The sequence below is a fragment of the Nanorana parkeri genome, unplaced genomic scaffold (genome assembly GCF_000935625.1).
Source record: "Nanorana parkeri isolate BGI_ZX_2015 unplaced genomic scaffold, ASM93562v1 scaffold1271, whole genome shotgun sequence".
Taxonomy (NCBI): Eukaryota; Metazoa; Chordata; class Amphibia; order Anura; family Dicroglossidae; genus Nanorana; species Nanorana parkeri.
Genome location: NW_017307539.1, coordinates 142,020 through 159,683, shown reverse-complemented (window position 1 = coordinate 159,683; position 17,664 = coordinate 142,020). Strand labels below are relative to the sequence as shown.

At 40.4% G+C, this 17,664-nt stretch overlaps 1 protein-coding gene across 1 annotated transcript in view; it reads left to right on the top strand.

Annotated features, from left to right (window-relative positions):
- The window catches only part of LOC108797399 (coagulation factor XIII B chain-like), a 39,088-nt gene that overhangs the window by 6,241 nt on the left and 15,183 nt on the right, over positions 1 to 17,664 (top strand). The window contains exons 2-5 of the mRNA XM_018568987.1: positions 12,214 to 12,390; positions 15,348 to 15,515; positions 15,710 to 15,901; positions 16,876 to 17,058. Coding sequence (XP_018424489.1) covers positions 12,214 to 12,390; positions 15,348 to 15,515; positions 15,710 to 15,901; positions 16,876 to 17,058 — 720 coding nt within the window. The remainder of the gene's footprint in view (positions 1 to 12,213; positions 12,391 to 15,347; positions 15,516 to 15,709; positions 15,902 to 16,875; positions 17,059 to 17,664) is intronic.

The window sequence follows — 17,664 nt, the reverse complement described above, 5'->3', positions numbered from 1 at the left end:
AAACAGGATGGCTGGAAGTACTTGGGCAAAAATGTGAAGACATACTTTGCTGGGCAATGTAAATTTGTTTGATCTGAATTGACTATTGAATAAAGTTTGAGAGTTTAATACTACTTTAGCTTTGAAAGTGAAAGCTAGAAGCTGATTGGTTGCCATGCACAGCTGCTCCAGTTTTGATAAATTCCCTTCAATGTACTTCTAGTGAGCATGTCATTTCAGTAAGGGGTCTATTCACGAAGCAGCCGAAGGATCTAGCCGTAGCTTCGGCCGATCCTTCGGCTAGCTTCTGCCCCAGACCCCTTCGGTTCAGTAGAACCGAAGGGCTGCTGTACGGGCTATTCACAATGGTTGGTGTGGTCAGGTGGCCATGCTGACCAATGAGTGATTGCCATTTGTGAGCGAAATTCAAAATTCAAAGTGCAGGGCTGCGCTAGAAGGCAGTACAGTGTATGGATGGTATGCTGGCGGAGGGGAAGGAGCGTTCGACTATAGGTAACTATGGCGGGAGGAGGGGGCCAAGAGGGGGTCAGATAGGAGGGGGTAATTCCATTTTCCCAAATTCACCTGGAAAAGTGGAATTAAGCTTTAAGGCAGCCCATTCTTTTGAATGGCAACACACCAGAATGGATAGAAAAGGTACGTTTTATTATGTAGGTTACTGTGTGGTACACTGCATTGTGCAGGTGTGATGTGGAGGTGCATTAGGGTGCCATTCAATGCCATCACAAAGCACATAATGCACATTTCAATAATGTGACTCCAGCCATAAGGACCCTGATTTGCTAAAGGAGTAGAGAAATTTCAATTTCAAAGTGAATTTTCACTTATTTTAGTATATGAGCTGAAATAAAGTGAAAAATCACTCTACAAAGAATACCCAATCAAGAAAGATTTAAAAAAAAAATATTTTTGCTTTCACATGATTGGATGATGGAAGTCAGCACAACTTCGCCTCATTCACTAAGCTAAGTGAAAATTCACTGTGCAAAATGAAAATTCTCTAATTCCTTAGTAAATCAACCCCAATGCTTGCAAAGCTTACTGAATAAGGAAAAGCTGTGCTCACTGTGTGCTGCAACGTGCGGTACTGCAATACCGAGCATTGTGGTGAAAAAAAGTAATGCATGCAAAACTGGGAGGTGTGTTGGGGTGACATTCAAATGAATGGCAATGCAACGCACCTAGCGCACGGTAACACTTACTAGGTGCATTGTACAATAGCATGCGTTAATCATGCGGTATCGTTTGGAAAATACAATGCCATGGTGTGAATGGGCCCTCAGGGTTCTAAACCTTCCCTACTTCCCTATCCAGAACTAAAACAAAAGGGCTTTAGATACACTTCATATTATCTCATATTTGTTACAAAATATCTATGTTGAAAGTACTTAGACAAACTGTACTCTGAGGACATCTAGTGGTGAATTCGTAAAATGAATTCACCTACAATTACCAGCTCTACAGGAGGAAGGTCATAAAGCACTACTTATTAGCCATAGAAATATGAAATATCCCAATCTAAATTCAATCCATAAGGCTTACAAGCTTTTACATTTCTATGGGTCCAGTCCATTAGCACCATCTTTTTGCAGGGCTGTAAACTGTAGCACTGTAGCTGAAATTGGTTTAAGAAGTCACCACTAGATTAGATTTAAGAGTGGATTTTTCGTGCTTTCTTTTAATATAAACTGACTATGATTAAGGAATATTTAGGTATATTGTAGCAACTATGGACAAGTTAAATAAACATATGCCAAAGATCAGTGTAATAACTAATTTTTAAAGAACCCCAGGGTTTTCAAAAGTTAACCCTTGCAGTGGGGCTACTCCCACATTGCAAGGGTTATCTGCTTCTTTTGGTCTAGGGAATGGAAAAAAAATTCCTCGGTCCTGTGGCAGTGACCGCTCACCTCTCTCCCCGTAGACTCTGGCTGTGGTATGTCCCCCTGGCGTCCTTATGATTAATAGACCTGTATTAGACATGATGATGTGATGGGTCTGGAGCCCGGGAGAGAAGAGGCTGTGGGGACCAGTCAAACAGCAGGGTGGGATTGACGGCTAGGTAGATATATCATCTTTATTTGTGACCCTATACCAAAACGAGCATGGGTTATCTTTTGAAAATCCCGGAGTTCTTCTTTAAATACATCTGAATGTTAGTGTTAATGTTTGTTCTTTTGTGAATTGAATCTTTGCATTTTGTGATAAATCTGTGATTTATATTTAGTCTGACGTTTCTTTTTTGGTTAAAATGCTGAGTAGTACATTTTTCATAACAAACACTTTTCTGACATGTGTGACCTACCCTTTTCCTTGAAGGAAAGCCATAAATAAACTTATAGACCTCAGGCTTCCTGAAGACTGATAGCATCAGAGGCAAGAATGGGGTTTTTCCCAAATGGGACTTTTTTCTTTAAGGATCTGGATTTTCCAAAGGGGAATTCTGATTCCAAATATGCTTGTTACCTGTATATAAAATATTTATATTTTCTACCTGAAAAAAAAATGTAATGGCCTCTGTCATGTTTTGTTGCAATACATAAGGGCCTCAACTAGAGCTACAAACATTTGCCAGAAAAAGTTTGTGAACCCTTCAGAAATGCCTGGCTTTCTGTAGAAAGGACTCATAAAATGTAGTTTGGCTTTTACCCAAGTTGTAAAAATAGAAAAACCCAAGCTGCTTAGCCAATTGAGTCTAATGTGCCATTTTAAAATGGCACCCAGACTCAGGTTTACTCAGATCCTGGTGGCTTCTGGTGCTTGAACTGCGGTTTTCACTGACAGCCGGGATCCAATGCTAAGCCCAGGAGCTTCAGTATTGTGTTTACATTGGGAGTGTAGTGATGTCACATGTGATGTCACAGCAATTCCTGTCACTAAGTAGGCTTGGGCAGAGTTGTTGCAGCTTTGTCCTGCCTCTCTCTGCACCATAGTGATCTGTTGCTGGCTGATTTTAGCCCCCAATAGCACTGGTCTACTAATTTTGGGAAATTATCAACCTCCGAGATAAAATGTGTTAATTCTTACATATTTTAATTAGATGAATTAGAAAACAGGTGATAAAGGTGCAGGTTGGCTAAAGTTTTCAAGATATTTCAGAATAAAGATTTATACACAGGCGAACAAAGTTTTAAAGTCCGCTGCCTCCACGTATACCCGCACACAAATGCAAATATGTGTGGGTGCACCTACATGCGAAAATTATGATTGTGCCACACATGTTACATATTACCACAAACATCGGAGTGCGAGTAATAATTTGAATCATTCACTGTTAACATGAACTTGATGAGCAGTAAAAGCTTTTAAAACATCACCTATGGCCAATTTGTATGTATGGGTATGGGAGTTTTTTGCACGCAATTTTAAGGCTTGACATGTTTGCCATCTATTTACCCGACGTGAACAAAGAACTGTAGCAGTATACATTTTGGCCTAAATGTATTTGTTTGCAATGATTTATACAGTACCATAATGTAGGCAAAAGTGTTTTTTTTTTATTTCGGTACTTTTTTCTTTATATAGTAAAAAATAAAACACCCAGTGGTGAATAAATACCACCAAAAGGAAGTTCTATCTGTTTCAAATAAATGATATAAAATTAATTTTGGTACGGCGTTGCATGACTGAATAAATGTCAGTCAAAGTAACGTAGCGCTGAATACTGAAAATGGCCTGGACAGGAAGGGGGTTTAGCACACCGGTCTTCAAGTTGTTAAATAAAACGATTATAAAGACCTATTCACTGTATACATGGCACACATATACTACAGTCATTGTAGCTAAAAAATTTTTCATTACTGCACCACACACAAGAGTCAAAGAGCAGGGGTTAGGTGTACATGAGGCACAATAAGTGGTTAGGAGTGTGTGATGCACTGAACTCAGGGGTCAGGAGTGGGGAAGAGCTTCGAGTTTTGTTTAAGGTAGACTTTGACCCTAAGTTTACATGTTCATAAAATAAAACGGAAAACTATTGAGTTAATTCTCTGGGTCATAACCCAATTATTAATAATGCATTTCATGAACAGTGAACTGTGGTCAGGTGGCATAATATCGCTATTATTTATTTTTACTTGGAGATAGGCTTTAAGGTTTGCCTGGATTAAATGTTCAGTACTAGAGTCAGGTAAAATGCTAGGAATAAATTACACTTTATCTCGCTGTGTGAATTTTAACTCAAATCCCTGTGCTGAGAAGCACCGATAATCCAGGCTTTATTCTCTTATTTCTTTAATTTTATAGCAGGACAAATTAGAATTCACATGGCTTATACCAGAATAGTGTGTGATGAGTTCTGGTTGGTATTGCCTATACTTTCCACTTGTAAAGTAAAAGCAGTTGTGAAATATAGAAATATGTTGGGAATAGTTGCAGATGAAAACTTGGCTTGAGAATCAGCATGGTCATATTTGTGAACAGGAAACAGTAAGGAAAGGATATCAACTCCTTCTTGTCAAGCAGTTTCATCATTAACAGTTCCTGTACTGGAAGGAGAATGATCTCTCTGGAACATTATATCTTTCTTAGTTCTCTGTTTGTAGCATTGTGCTCAGGAACACCTGTTGCGCAGGAAAATAAACAAGGTAAAACTTTTTCTTTTATTAATGACTGATTAAGGAAGTGTTAAAAAGTACACAGCAAGCAGAAGCAGATATGACTAATAATTTCTCAAACTGTTTTTCTAAAATATGTTTATATATTAAAAAAATGGCTCAGGTTAAATTTGATTTTTGTTCTTAAAAATAAGAAGAATTTCTGAACATTGCTGCCAAGCACTGAATAAAGTGGGGGTCATCTTCCATGCTGATAGAAACAGTTATAGAGAAGAACTGGGTTTCAAAGTAAAACTTCCAATTAGTTTTTTTTAAAGTTAAGAACCTGTCAGGGATAACTTTGCTCCCAAGTTTCTAGGACCTTGTAACTTCTGCAACTATTATTGGGAATCTCATTCTTTCTGATTCTGCATTTATCTTACACATTATGCACAATACAGAAGTACTGAGATTCTGCCAGCTTTTAATTAAGCTAGATGTGACACAATTTCACATTGATATCCCCATAGACAGTAAAGTGATTAGCTGTGCAGGCTTTATCCAACCTCCTCTGGCATCTGCAAGGCCCAAGAGCCCCAGGAACAGAAATTTTAAATTCAGCCAGCATTTCTATTCAGGTCATTGGAGGGGTAGATGAGCAGCTTTGGCGCAATGTGCCAGTGCTGCTGATTTTTAGGGGAACAACTGTGATGGAGTAGATTTGTTAACCTGATAGTGGCCCATCAGCAGTATTATGGTTATCTTCTATGAGATCATTGCCCAATAAAGCCAAACAGCCAGATAAGGCAACTGACATTGCGTGTATAGCAGTATCTTAAAGTAAATATTTCCTGAGTAAAAATGGGGGTGGGCAATGCTGACCTCCCTCTGAAAATGTGAGCCTATTACGGAGACCCTCTGGCTTTATTACTTTGAGTCACACACAAGGTTAACATTTCTTTACTACATATACAGTATGTTCTTAGTCAAAGTGCTAAAAACACGCCTGGGAAAAAAAGCAACGCAAGCGTTTTTGCGCATTTTTTAAAGCATTTTTTCATGCGCTTGTTACACAAGGATCACTCCTCCTCCTTCGTCCAAGCTGAAAAGTTGTGTAAAAATGCTTGAAAAAACTCCTGAAAGCCGAAAAGAACACCTTTAAACGCTGACACTTAGATGTGAACAGAGCCTAATAATGCTGCTATAAGGGTTAAAAAGCATTTCTTTAACAATATTTTTGCTTGCCTTATATTCTGATAAGTCCAGGTTGTGTCTAATTTGATGTTTGTGAAAAAAGATATACAATTGACAGTTATACAGTTGCTAACATGAAAGAAGTGCTGCAATATGATTTTTATTATAAATGGAAATTCTGTAATTATGTCTTCATCATAGTCTCCAATTTTGTCACAAATAGGATACAGTAGGATAAATGAAATGCAAATTTTTTTCCCTACATCTTTTTCAATGTGTGTGTATGTGTGGGAGGGGGGTTGCTCTGGTGGGCACTAGGCAAAAAAATATAATAGTGGGGACCAACTTCTCCATCCCCCTCCCTCTCCCTTACCTCACACCTAAATAGGTCACATAACATGAACAATGTAATATGATATAATTAAGACTAACTGACTGAGGTAATCTTGGTAGCAGTAAATAAGTGAACAATGCGTAGGTAAACAAACAATGAAAATATAGTCTTGCTTATGACTTCAGTACTAGAAAACAACTCGTTTAACTTGTATAATTTGAGATGCCCAGTTTGTACTCCCTTGCATGGTATGAGATACCCAGTTTGACCCCTTCACATTATTATTATTATACAGGATTTATATAGCGCCAACAGTTTGCGCAGCGTTTCACAATATAAGGAAGACATTACAATCACAATACAATTCAAGACAAGATGGTAAGGAGGGCCCTGCCTGTGAGGGCTTACAATCTAAAAGGGAGGGGGAAGTGATACATGAGGAGGTGGCTGTGTGGGGATGAATTCTTTAAGAAATTGTTATTTCAGGGGTTAGGTTGCGGTGGGATAGGCTTCCCTGAAGAGATGAGTCTTAAGGGATCGCCTAAAGGCAGTCAGTATGGGAGATAGACGGACCGGTAGGGGTAGAGAGTTCCAGAGGATGGGAGAGACTCTAGTGAAGTCTTGGAGGCGAGCATGGGAGGAGTTGACGAGGGAGCTGGAAAGCAGGAGGTCTTTTGAAGAGCGGAGAGGACGGTTAGGGTGATATTTTGAGACAAGGATTGAGATATAGCTGGGGGCAGAGTTGTGGATGGCTTTGTAATTGGTTGTGGTTGTTCACATGACATGAGATGCCCGGATTGTACCCCATCGCATTTCATGGTATGAAATGATAAGTTTGTATCTGCTCGCATGGTATGGGATACCCAGTTTGTAGCCCCTCGCATGGTATGAGATGCCCAGTTTGTACCCCCTTGCATGATATGAGATGCCCAGTATATACTCCCTTGCATGCTTTTATATGCCCAGTATGTACCCCCTCAGATGGTATGAGATACCCAGTTTGTATCCCCTCGCATGATTTGAGATGCTCAGTTTGTACCCCCTTGCATAGTATGAGATGCCCAGTTTGTACACCCTTGCATAGTTTGAGATGCCCAATTTTTACCGCCTTGCATGGTTTGAGATGCCCAGTTTGTACCCCTTTGCATGGTTTGAAATTCCCAGTTTGTACACCCTCACATTGTATGAGATGCCCAGTTTGCACCCCCTCATATGTCTTATTCTACCCAGCTGTCCCTTAATATGCACAGTGCCCATAGATTGGGGATATCTCCTCTCTTACCTCCAAGGCCAGCTTCTGTTTCAGGACCAGGGCAGTGCACAGGTTGCAACTCCTGGTCATGAACAGTTAATCTGACCTGCACTCCAGGAAGCCCAGTCACACAGATGTCACACAGCTCCCGAGAGTGCTCCAGCAGCTTATTGAAGTCCGCCCGCCCAGCCACCTTGTAGATCTACCACGGGGTAGACGCCTGCACTAACAGCTGAAATGACGCCTGGGTCTCCCAGTCCTGCTCCTGGTCATGGTAGAGAACAAAAGAATCCCCTTTTCATGTGGGCCCCTAGACAGTTTGGGCAATTTTATACATTCATCTGTGTATTTTAAAAGCATGGGACTTATCCTTGTATGTGTTTGTACTAATATGAAGTGTGCCAAGCATATACTGTCACATTCTTCACCAGCAAATTAAAGCAATCCCTTGCCTAATAAAAAAAGACTAGGACATGTTTACTCAATATTGCTCAAAATAATTGAATAGGCTTTCTTGTTACTATTGTGTCATATGCAGTTACTGTAAGCATTGCAAAAGGGATTGTGCAAGAAATATTACTGATTTCACTTGTGGTTTTACCTGCCAGTTAGAGGCAGTATAATATCACTAGGGAATGGAGAATGCAAAGGGATTTTGATGGGACTTTCCACTTCTAAAAAAATGTCAGTCATATCTCCTACTGGGGGGAACTCCAGTTCTGATGATCTTGGAGGTTATTACATCTTTTACGGATCGGGCAATGGCAGGTGGCAGTTCACATTTCTTGGAACCCAGAGTGTGTATTCCATTTCTTTATTTCCTCTTCCTCTCCTCCATATTGGCCAGCCTTTCTCTGGATGGTGCGAATGTAGCAAACGCTACTTCTTGTTCTCAGGGGGTAGAATCTACTCTCTTCTTGGGAAGACCCTGTACCTACTGACATTTTCTTTTGCTTGTGAGTTGTTGCCCTCAATGTTTCTTTCTCATATCTTCCCTTATATATCCTTTCTCACACATCCTGTATGCTTATTATGACAATGTTTATCTAAAATGGATAATGTTATTATTCATTTTGGATAAACACAAGGCAGCAGAGCAATGCTGTGGCAAGCATTGCTCTGCTGCCCCTAAAATGGATAATGTCAAACAACTATCTGTACATCTGTAAGTATGGAAAATATTATTTAATAACATTTGTGTTGTAAAGTTTTAATACAAATGTCACCTAAATTTAGCCCTTCTCTGCGTCATCCATCCCCAAGAAATATAAACTCTTCTAATTTGCATAATTCTAGAAGATCACAGTCAAGATCTCTATATCATTGCTCGCATGTACTTCAAAATTTGTTTGCACTTATGGTTGGAGATCATGAGAGAAGACAAGTCAGTGATTGTTTGAAAGAGGCAAGATCTTATAGACCAGGGAAAAATTGCAGTAGAGGTTTGATGGGTACCCAGCCCTCTTTTCTAAAGGTTTGGAAACCTACTGTACATCAGCAATGTCAAAAGGAACCCCAGAAGTCATTTTGATGGTCTGCCAATCCAGTCTTAGAAGGTAGTGGTGAGACTCCAGCTTTTTCCAAGATTTGCCACTTACCTTCCATCCCTGGACCACATGACACTGATCCTAGCATAACAGTCCAGATCTCCCCCTCCCCTTCCAACTTTCCTTGCCCCCTTCTCTGCTTTATCACTCATTTCTGCTTTCCCTTTTCCTAACAGTATCCTCTCCTCCCCTTCCCCTGCCTTCACCCTTTTCCTCTCCTTTCTACTTTTTGCATGCTGGACCTTCCTTCCTCCACTTTAGAGCCAGCACTGGAGCAACCTAGGATGATCTGTGTCCTCTTTGGCACAACCTTGCCCCACAGCTTCACTTCTACATAATCGTCCAATGAGTGCCGTAATAATGTTTGCCTATTATACCTTTATGCTTTAATCTGCATTGCTTGTGTGTACCTTGCCTTGTTGTGTAAAGGACCGTTTTTTCTGTCATGTAAAGGTAAAAAAGGTAACAGCAAGCATCTTCCTATAGCTACTTTATAAATAGAGTACAGATTCGCTTCACAGATATAACCCTCCTTGACCTTCCTCCAGGAGGCAAGCCTCACTCTGAAACCTTATCCACTGATATACCGGAAAGGTTTACTCAGAGTAAACCTTTCAGGGAGAAAATGCCTCTCTCGCGGACATCAGGGAGCTGCTGTCCAAAAGAGGGAGACTCCCTGAACATCAGGGAGACTTGAGATCCCTGCTCCTAAACAGAAGCATTTAGCATTTAAATTGATGCAGGGGACATAGCCTACATGCTTAGTGGGTGGAAAAACACTGTTGTTGGCATTCTGTGACTAAAAGTAAGTGGTCCTTTTAATACATAGCGCAAACACTGTGATCTGGCATAACCTGTGGATGTTTCAGTTATGCTACACTGTCAAATAAAGATTGGGCCTGCTGAGAGGCTTTACACTTCATCCTAGTACTCTTCCTCTGCATGTTGCCATTTGCTCTCTACATTTGTCAGTATTCTAAACTTCTGACTAGCTTGGACTGTGGCTGCAATAGTGAAGACTTGTATGTTAATTCTTTTAACCCTTCACACAACAAAAAGTAAGAGGAAGTTTGTGTGGTGTTCATACCTTTGCCATGTCACTATTTACAGTTTTAAATATGTAATACTTTCTATACTGCATACAAGTTAGTTCCAGTTCCAGTTCCTGTTCTGATATTCCCAGAAGGCTACACATGTTTTATGGATGCCTAAAATTGTTAATAAAGCATTTTATAACTACTGTGTAGTTATAAGACCTTCTGAGACTTACTAAATAAACAAACACTGCTTCAGTCTAAGATTCACAAGATAATACTAAACAGCGGTGGCACCAGGGGGGCCTTGAGTGTACTAAAACACTCACCAAAAATTTTCCAGCACCCACATAGCATCCTCATCATGCAGAGTCACAAATTTACATTCAGTGATACCTAGGGTTGCCACCTCTCCCAGAATCACCAGGACAGTCCGGGTTTTGAGTCCTGTATGTGCTGTTTTCGGGTTTCAGGCCAGCTGATACCCAGATACAGCACATGCAGGACTCAAAACCTGGACTGTCCATGGTGAATCCGGGACAGGTGGCAACCGTAGTGATACCAGAATTGCGCCCTAAAGGCAAAGCATTGTCTACTCTAGACGAGGAGCAGTGCTGCGGCTACGAGCCTGAAGGAAGAGCTTGTGGCGTGGGATCTGTACAGAAGCTGGCCACCGGTGATACCAGAGAAAGAGAGAGGGAGAGACACCCGATTCAGCTTCCTTACAGGTAAGTATTTTGTATATTACTGGCAACATTCAGCATATCCATAGGTGACATCTTTGGGTCTGGCCAGAAGCTCTTGTAAATTATTGAGTTCTTTCCCTGATGGTAAACATATCATGTTCTTAATTAAAATGAGTGATTGTATTATTTATCTGAATGCCAATATCCTTTGTTAAAGGAGAACTATGAGGTGAGTTCTTTTCACTCACCTCATAGTTCTAGCTGACCTGTGGCCATGAGACTGTCACAGGTCGGCTCAGTAGATCGAGAAGTGAGCGAACACATACCGGCGTTCGCTCACCTCTCGATCCTGTCACAGCTCTCTGCCGTGACAGGGGAGGGGCTGGATTCCCCCCTCCCAGCTCCGATCCGCCAGCGCTGACTGGCGGATCGGACGGGGGAGGGGGCGGGGACAGCTGGCTCTGCCTCTAGATAGGCAGAGCCAGCTGTCACTCACGCAGCTGGGCGGATCCAGACATAATTGTCGGGATCCGCTTCAGTTGCGGCGTCTCAGTATACCGCGAGCAGTAGCTCGCGGTATACTGTGGTGTCTCAGTATGCTGCGAGCTACAGCGGTATACTGAGCTACAGAGTATACTGAGCTTAGGGTGATGGGAGGACGCTAGTTTGTGTCCTCCCGTTACCCTAAGGAGAACTATGGGGAAAAGCCTTAACCCCATAGTTCTTCTTTAATAATATTATATTCCACTACAAAGCCTTTGACTGGTGTAATATATCTCCTTTCTCTAACTGTAAAACACTATGAGGCTGATTTGCTAAAGGATTTGTGAATTTTCAGACAATACATTGTGTGAAAATTTACTTCAATTATGCAATTATGTCCAGATGAAGAAGTAAACATGGATTAACTTTCAACATGACTGGACAATTAAAGTGAATCTTCAAACATTTTATTGTCTGAACATTCTCAAATCCTTTAGTATATCAGCTTCTAAATGTAAGATCTTTATATTAAACTGTTCCTCTTATATTTCTTAAATTGTCTTCATTTTATGCATGGTGATTACTGCAGCGATTTTCAGGCTCATAGATTTACTTCAAGTTGTTTTGTTTTGATTGCAATAGATTAACCAATAAAGCATCACATATACAGTATATGATCAGATATACTTATAGAAAAAGGCAGCCGGTTTAGATTAATACTGTATGTAAGAAGAAAAGACAGAAGCGTATATTTCTTACCGTGCAGACTGCAGCTGTTATACAGGTATCCAATATAGAAATACTACCTAATAAACAGGGACAACATTGTACTATGAGTCACAACTGGGCCCACATTGGGGAGAAACATGTCGAAGTGGTAGGAGAGGGTCTGACAATATGTTTGTGTGTACTTACAGAGTAATAGCCTCAGGCTCAAGACATGTGCCCGGAAACCATTTCATATAGTTCCTGAGCAAAGATAACCAATAGACTGCATTCATTTTAAAGGAGAAGTAACCCCAGGGGGAACATAGCTGAGCCCCACAACCCATGAGTAAACTATCACTAATAAGGAGCGCCTTAAAAAAACTGTAATCTGCAAATGTAAATACTTTAGTTGCATATTAACTTTGTTGAATTATTTGCAGGGACCTGTAAAGTGTCAAACTTGGAGAATGGACATTATGTGCCAAATAAAACATCTTTTAAAGTTGAAGAGCGGCTCCAATATCAATGCGATGAAGGATACATGACAGCTCAAAGAAATATTATAGAAGAAGCAGAGTGCCTTTTGTCTGGATGGTCAGCTGCTCCACAATGTTCTGGTACAGCAATATGTTGTGTTTCCTCCCTTCCCTCTTTCCTTCCTTCTTGCTTCCCTCCCTTTTTTCCTTCTTTCTTTCTTTTCTTCCTTACTTCCTTCTTTTATCCCTCCCTTCCTTTCTTCCTTGACTTCTTCCTTCCTTCCATCCCTTCTTCTTTCCTTCCTTCTTTTCTCCCTCCCTTCCTTTCTTCCTTTACTCCTTCCTTCCTTTTTTTCCTTTCTTTGTCTCTATCTTTCTTACCATGTGTTCATCTATTTATGCCTACTGTATATGTATCTAGACATACATATCTACTTGAATGGTAACCAAATGGTAAAGCTAAATTATAATTCTAGCATAGCATCTAATGGAAAGACTCTGTGACTCATTTATTACATTACAGAACAATTCCCCCCGCAAGCAACTCGTTGGCTTTCACCCAGACACTGGCAATTGAGAAAAATATATCTAGTATAAAGGGCTATGATGAAATAGATTAGTTTGGTTGGATGCACACTTTGCACTGTGAAGATGTATTCAGTTTCACGTGTTTTAATGCATGCCATGGAATTTGTTTTTGTGTATCTTTGTTGTTCTTTGACATGTTCTTTTAACATGTAATAGTGCGCGTTATGCAGCATTTCTCTGTATGCATTTTACCTGAAAGAAAAAAGTACAATATCTGCCTACAGGCTGTATTCTAGTTTCGTCTTGCCTAGGGCGGCCCCAAACCAGAGTACACCACTGTGTACAGATTGTATATCTGTGGATCTGTGGCACACTGGCATCTTTGTGATTACCTCCAATGTTATTTAATCACAAAATATGTGCATAGTGTACTTTACCAAAAAATTGCCGCGAGGCGCTACAGTGTTCGGGTTTGGCTTGAAGAAAAGGTGGCAACCCTATGTATGACACAAATGCGTCTCAGTTCAGTATTGTCTGTGATTTCCCTATGACAGAAACTGCAAAACACTGCAGGTAACTGCTTAGATCAAACTGCACTCTGTGTTTTTTTCCCCAGGTTGTTAAGTGCAATACAACATGGCAATGCTTCTCCTTGCCTATATGATATAGCGATAGAGAGATAGGTCAATCAGCAGTTGGCGATGTTGGTATTAGAGACAAGTAATGCTACTGCAAGAAGGATATGGAGAAAATGGACAAAAGTCTACTGTGGCAGCTTAACTTGACCATTTTTGGCAGTGCTTTTCATTCTTGATGTCATTGAACCTTTTTAGTGCTGTCATCAAATTGACCTAATAAGTCATGCAGAATATGAACTTTTTCGGCCAGCATCTGCTGCTTTGTGCATTTGCAATGGTGTGCACTTGGTTAAATACTGTACATTGTTTGCAGCCTGCACCGTTATCAGTGATGTGGGAGTTCAACACAGGGATAGTTTTGTTGAAATAGTGATGATGAATAAGTATTCTTCATTGAGGCAAAGGCCATGTTATGACAGTGAGTGCCTCAGCAGTATCTTGCACATGTGCGTGTTTAGTTTGCAAACAAGTGGTTGTTGGGGATTTGTGGGTATTAAGTTTCATGCTGATTTCATGATGGGAAGAGGCATAAGTTCTTGCAGATCTTGAGGTTACGTTGACTGTGCCCCCTCATGCCTGAACAAGTATGGATATAATGATCAACAGCAGCGGTTGGTGAAGATGATGATGACCATTGTGTATTTGGATTCTGATACTGATGATGTATAGAAGAATATGTTTTTGATGTTGCTATGCGCATCTCCCACAGCACACTGTGATGAAATAGAATCTAAAGTTCCCACATATGTGCCTAAATGCTCATAACTACCGGTAGCTTTTGCCTATGTACATAGCATATGATGATGGATATTTGATCTATGGAGAAAAAATCCTGCATAACACCAGAACCACAAGCTATTTATTTAAAGCTGAAATGCAGTCAGAAAAATCACTGATTTATGTTGTTTTCTAATAATTAATAATTACATGTTTATTTAAATGCATATTGTTCAAGTACCTACAATTGGCCTCTTAAAATCCACTGTACAGCAGCACTCCAATAGGGAGAGGGAAAGGCAGTGCAAGAGGTCAGGTGTACTGCAGTGTTGAATGCATATGTCTCACTGAGGAACGTTCTGACAGGGGAAGAGGGCAAATACATTAACTGATCTGTGTGTTCTACTTCTTCACTGTTTCAATCATAGGCTTTGCTGGGCAGATGACTATACTGTAATTCTTTAATGCACCAGAGATAAATCCAGTAACAACATGTTTATGCTGTCTATAAATCCTTAGGCTGACCAAACACATCGCATATATGTATCTCAACAGCTGTAATGCTTTATATGTTATGCTAATAACAAAATTCGTTTTATTTTAAAATAATAATACTTGTTGTTCGCATTGGACGGGTCTTTTCTGCCCGTGCGTGCCCGCTAGGGGGCGCGCGCGAGCAGAACAAAATTGCCGTCTGGAGACGGCAACCCGCAGATGCTGCAGTGCCGTCCGTCCGTTTTTTTACTACGGGCGGACGGCAAGAGGTTAAGACACTTCAACTCCAATATTGAAATAATTACAAACTGATAAATACTCTCTGTCTTAATAGGCTGTTGGCATTATGTGAGTGCCAGCATTCAGTTTCTGGGCAGGTGGTTTTATCTTCCACTTATGGGTCCTATGATACAAAAGCTAGGCCTCCTGGCCCTAGCACCGATGATTACGACAGCCCAAGACAAAGAGTCAATACAGAATATGGCTACGTTCAAGCTCAATCTTCAAACACGGATTTGCAGGATTTTATTGAACCCCATGATCCCTTCCTATTGATTAACTACAGTTATATTTACTGAACTTGGTTAATATTTTGTGATATTTGTGTATTTTATTATCTAATGTGATAAATCAATTCAATTTTTTGTGATTCAAAGATATGTTCTAGGAGTGTTCCGTTCTTTAACTGTTAACATTTTATTTATCCCATTTGTCTATTAGAAATTAAATGCTCTGTGCCACCATCCACTAGTTTTAGTAAACTTCATCCGGTCTATTCCAATGGCCAAGTAGGAACATTTTCATGTGATAAAGGGATGATACTGAAAGGATCTCCAATCAGCCAGTGTTATTACTATGGATGGGACCCACCTTTACCAGTGTGTGAAGGTAAATATCGATTTTATGTTCTTGTTACTTTACACTGGTTAAATAATGTGTATGTGTAGATTTGTGTGTGTACGTGTACACAGTCTACAATGACTATCTTAAATGATGGTAACCATTCTGCGTCCAAGAATTTTGCTTTGCCATTTTCAGGCCAATGCTCATGTTGCCAAAAACTGCTTAACAATTATGTCTAGTTTCAGTTGCTGCCAGAATGTCTAAGTGTCCGCCTCCACCACAGCCAGCCAATACCGAAGCTATTGAACAAAAATGGGACTACTATGATGGTGACAAAATTCAGATGAAATGCAAAACAGGTTTCAAACTTCATGACCCTACATCTGTCATTTGTCAGAATGGCAAATGGACATCACCCCCTCAGTGTGTCAGTGAGTACCTTCTGCAGACTTTAAATTCTACAGTCAAACAACATTTGCAGACTAAATATGAACCTACAGCCCTGATGCAACTGATGCTGTGCAATGATAGTCCCAGTTCACAGGATTAGGACCTCAAAATAACCCATCTTAGATTGACTGGGCTAATTTATGTAAATTGGTGCAAAGAAAATTTGGACAGGAAGGGAACTTGCTGCCCACAGCATTCAATTATATTGCAAGGGGCTAATATATAGAAACGGTACCTTCCAAAACAAGTGTTGTGCTTCAGTGGCAGCTCCCATATTTATCTACTGACAAATTCTATTTTCCTAAGACTTGCTATACAGCCTATGACTTGGGCATAGCCAATGGGGAAAAGGAAAAGTGCTGAAAAGATGCAAATAAAGCCACTGCTCTGTGGTCTGCTGGCTGCCACTGTATCTGAGGACTGTAGTGCATACTGCAAGTATGCTAAAGAGATCTAGGGGTTTATGGTTCCCTTTAAATAAAAAAGCATGGACACACAGGGGTTAATTTACTAAAGGCAAATAGGCTGTTCACCTTGGAAGGGAATTTGCACTTTGCAGGGAAGGTTTCCCCTTGGCTTGGTAAATGTGGTGAAAAAGCCCAATCATTTGCAAGGAAACTAAAAAAAACTGTATTTTTACTTGCACGTGATTGGATGATGGAACTCAGCAGAGCTTCACCTCATCCACTAAGCTAAGGAAAAAAAACCCTGTGGAAAGTGCAAATTCACTTTCAAAGTGAATAGCTTTTTGCATTTAGTAAATCAACCCCACAGTTTTCAGCTCCTCACAGGTTGTTTTTACAGCTAAGGATTTATCTGTTTCAATATCTTCATGTCTATGCTTTGACTGTTTTTTGGCAGAACCCAGTGTAAAGTGTATAATGCTACAAGCTTCTGTGTTTGTAAAGAATACACAGGTAAAATGGTCAATTCATATATATCATTTTTGCTTAAGGGTCATTGAAATGTAATAAACCTCCATCCATACCATTTGGGACATTGGATCCATCAAATACAAAAGAGGAGTACTTCACTGGAAATGTAGTGACATACAAGTGCAGCAAAGATTTTGAAATGAATGGGTGGCCCGAAAGTATCTGCAGCAACGGGAAGTGGTCTTTGCCACCAGCATGTAGCAGTAAGTAACAAATAGTCTTAAATACTGTATCTCAAAGCAAATGCTTTGTATTGTTTGTATTTATACAATGATTTCTTCAGACTTTCCACAAGCGGGCTCATAATGCAATATTTAAGATTGTGCCATCTATAAGATTCTCATGAGAGTATATAGAGACCTCTTTTGGGACTGTCATAACAGTAGCATGGTTTATGTATTACAGATACTGCATTTATATAGCATCGCCAATTTACACAACACTTTACATAGTTGCACTTTCACATCAGTTCCTGCCCTCAAGGAGTTTACAATCTAAGGTCTCTATCTCACATGCATACATACAGTATGAGGGCCAATTTAGACAGGAACCTATTACCCTACCAGCATGTCTTTGGAGTGTGGGAGGAAACCCACGCAAGCACAGTAAGAACATGCAAACTACTTCAAGATAGTGACCCAGCCAGGGACCCCAGAAGCGCTAACCAGTACGCCACTGTGCTGCTTAAAAGATAAATGCACCTGTCCTAACCAGGCTGAGGATAAGGGAAATTCTTATTGAAATCCTATATAGGGGGATCAGCTCCCTGCTCCTCTTCATCCAAGATGGAGGGGGGGGGGGGGTTGTTC